Source organism: Cucurbita moschata, unplaced genomic scaffold, assembly GCF_002738365.1.
Source record: "Cucurbita moschata cultivar Rifu unplaced genomic scaffold, Cmos_1.0 Cmo_Scf00014, whole genome shotgun sequence".
NCBI lineage: Eukaryota > Viridiplantae > Streptophyta > Magnoliopsida > Cucurbitales > Cucurbitaceae > Cucurbita > Cucurbita moschata.
Window position 1 is genome coordinate 1552963 of NW_019268530.1, and position 3173 is coordinate 1556135.

General features: G+C 34.9%; 2 protein-coding genes across 2 annotated transcripts in view; one reads left to right on the forward strand and one right to left on the reverse strand.

Moving 5' to 3' along the window:
* Positions 1-356, reverse strand: part of LOC111452575 (DExH-box ATP-dependent RNA helicase DExH8) — an 8101-nt gene extending 7745 nt beyond the window's left edge. Inside the window, 1 exon segment of the mRNA XM_023093361.1 lies at positions 134-356. Coding sequence (XP_022949129.1) covers positions 134-278 — 145 coding nt within the window. The 5' untranslated portion in view covers positions 279-356.
* A 1470-nt stretch (positions 357-1826) lies between these two features.
* Positions 1827-3173, forward strand: part of LOC111452335 (NADH dehydrogenase [ubiquinone] iron-sulfur protein 5-B-like) — a 3958-nt gene continuing 2611 nt past the window's right edge. The window contains exon 1 of the mRNA XM_023092994.1: positions 1827-2083. Within this exon, the coding sequence (XP_022948762.1) occupies positions 1934-2083 (150 nt within the window). The 5' untranslated portion in view covers positions 1827-1933. The remainder of the gene's footprint in view (positions 2084-3173) is intronic.

Sequence of the window (3173 nt, forward strand, 5' to 3'; positions counted from 1 at the left end):
GAAAAAAAAAAAAAAAAAAAGGTGTGTGTATAATCCATCAGAAACAACGATCATTACGAGAACTGTAACTTCATGCTTCCTTCAACCAAAAGACAATAAACCACTAGTAATACACAGTACGAAGATAGCATACCACAGCCAGTTTCGCCGACGATAAGCGTGATGCGATTCTTGCGGATTTTCTCAACGATTCTCTCCTTGAGCGACATGACCGGTAAAGCCGAGAAATCGAACGGCGACGACGATAACAACGTCGACGAAGAAGAAGAAGAAGCCATTGAAGCAACCTTTTCGTCTTCCTTCTCTCTCAGAATGGTTCCTCTGGTCTCCGTAGTCGTTGTGCTCCCGCCTTTAAAGTTTACTGGAGTGATCGAGGAAGGAAAGGAACGGGGTATTTATATCTTGACACGACGGTCAGATGTTTGTCTTCGGTCATTTGACCAAAAGGTAAGGGTAAAATTGGAAATTGCCAGTGCGGAAAATACTCCGAAAATTGGTTGTGTGTACGGCAAACTTCGCGCGCAAGGATTTGGCACAGATCGTGGGCCCCCATTTTTTATTTTCTCACTTTTTAAGGAAATTTGAGAATAATCGATAATTATAATATTATTTTTAATTAAATTATCTTTTAAAAATGTAAACATTATTCATCATAGACATGAGAGTGACACGTCCTAGACAAGCATTAATGTAACATACTGCTCATAATTATAGCCCTTGTATTGTCTTATTGATGCACGTTGTGTATACATATTTCTAATTATTTGAAATGTGTTGCTACTAAGTGTCTATTTGATCGGCTTGTTATTTGTATTTTTTTTTTTGTATTTTTCATTTTGTTATTTTATGGTATAAAACTCTATGGCTACTCGTATATTTTCAAAGCCAATCAATAATTATTATAGGTTAAGAATGAGAAATATAAATAGAATCGGATCGAAAGTATGATCTTCATTCATGTTTATCACGTTTAAATATGATACAAACTATCAACTAACACTTGAAAATCAATAAAAATATATAATTAACTAAATGTTGTAAATAGGATAAAATATACTGTTAATCAAATCTAAAATAAAATATACTACTAACTCCCGGATAAAATCAAATCTAAAATAAAATATATTACTAACTTCTAAAAAATCTCAGATATATTCCTTAACTAATTATTAAAATATATCTCTAAATATCATATACGACGCGAGTCATTATTATGCATTAAATAAGTTTACTAAATAAAACATTTTATTTATTTATATATATATAATATATATATATTTTTTTTATTAAGGTAACAATATGAATCAAGAATCATAAGCGGGTGATTTAATTCCCACCTCACAATCATCGAACTCAGAATAAGAATAAAGAGGTATAAATTACTTTTTTTTTTTTACCTATCGTGTTTGGAGTTTGTGTCTATTGGGTCCATAGGCTTCACGATCGAACCTTCCTCCTTTCAACTCACACATTTCCTCTTCTCTGATTGTTACGAGTCGATGTCGATAGTCTCCCCTACCTTGATGTAAAAAACAACGCCACCACAAGATCCCATCCACCCCTGACGTTGACACTTCCTCTACCTCAGTATCGTCGTCGACACCACACTACCTCGATGCTAAAGATAACGCCACCACGGTTCATCAACGGATTTGGGGGCAAAAATGGAATTATATATATATATATATATTATTATTATATTTAATAATAATAATAATCAAGTATATAGTTGATTGGGATGTTATGCAATTTAGTAAATTTAAAATAAAATTACCTTTTTGCCCCAAGTTCCCGCAAAACCCGAACCAAAATCCATTATAGTTGGGTAATTTTAGTCGCAAATTTCCACTCCGTCACAACGGCTCGAGCCACACCAAACATAACTCGCAAACCAGAGACTCCGATTCAGTGGTAACCTCGAGAGATTCAGAAGATGGCTTCAGGCTGGGGAATCACCGGGAACAAGGGCCGATGCTACGATTTCTGGATTGACTTCAGCGATTGTATGTCCCGCTGCCGAGAACCAAAGGACTGTGCTCTACTCCGTGAAGATTACCTAGAGTGCCTCCACCATTCCAAGGAGGTGAGACCTTCCATTTCCCTTACTTTTTTCACTTCTGTTTTGTTTTTCCTCCAATTTTTCATGTATAAGTTAGATTAATTGCCTGAATAGGGATTAGATGTGTGCCTCTTTGATTCTTCGAGCCTCTGATGCCTAATGCGACCTTTGCTCATGTTTTCAACATCGCATCCGGAGGCGGTTGCCTGAGATTTGGTTTAGATCTGTTTTTCTATATAACTACAAAATTTCTGTAGGAACTTAAATTGCGATTACTTCGATTTTCGAGGCTTTAGGTGCTAGTGATCGATTAGGGAAAGGTTGAGTCGTATCAATGAAAATAAGAAGGTTCTGTGGCTTCCAGTTCGAGTTTCACATTGTTTCTCAATCTTTTGATGTATGTTTTAGAGTTATCATTAACAAGAATGAATGTTTTATAAAAGCAAGGTGGAGCTCTCAGTCTAAGCTTCTTACATTTTCTGTTACTCGGATAATTAGAGGACGGGTTATCTCCTTTTTCTTAAAGTGAACAGCTTACCACGCATTGCTTGTTATTGCTTATCACGATTGCCTCCTTTTTACTAAAGTTGGATTAGTGAAAGTTATAGTCTGTTTAGGCATTCTGTTAAATCGCAACAGTATGATTTTATGCTTGTAAGTCCTTGAACTCTGAGGTTTGTTCTATTTGGTCCATGAACTTTCAAATGTGTGCCATAGATCACAAAATTTTCAATTTTGTGTTGAATATATCTATGAAAATTCTAAATTAATTGACATATTCGATATAAATTTGAATTTTAAGTCTAATGGAACCATAAAATTTCAAATTTGTGTCTACTAATCTATGATTTTTAACAAATTCGAAAGAAATTTGAAAGTTGGATAGTTTATGGGCTAAATAGACACAAGGCTCAAGGTTTAGAGACTAAACTTATTATTTATCCTCTTTCCAAGGATATGAATATATGCACAATCTCTTTGGAGAAATAATTCTTGGAGGCCAGAACAATGTGATTGTGGTTTTATATCTTTGGATGTAAGAGAGAGAAACAAAGAAATTATGGTTTACCATGCATCCAAGGGGTTTTTTTTTTTTTTGGGGGGGGGGGGGGAA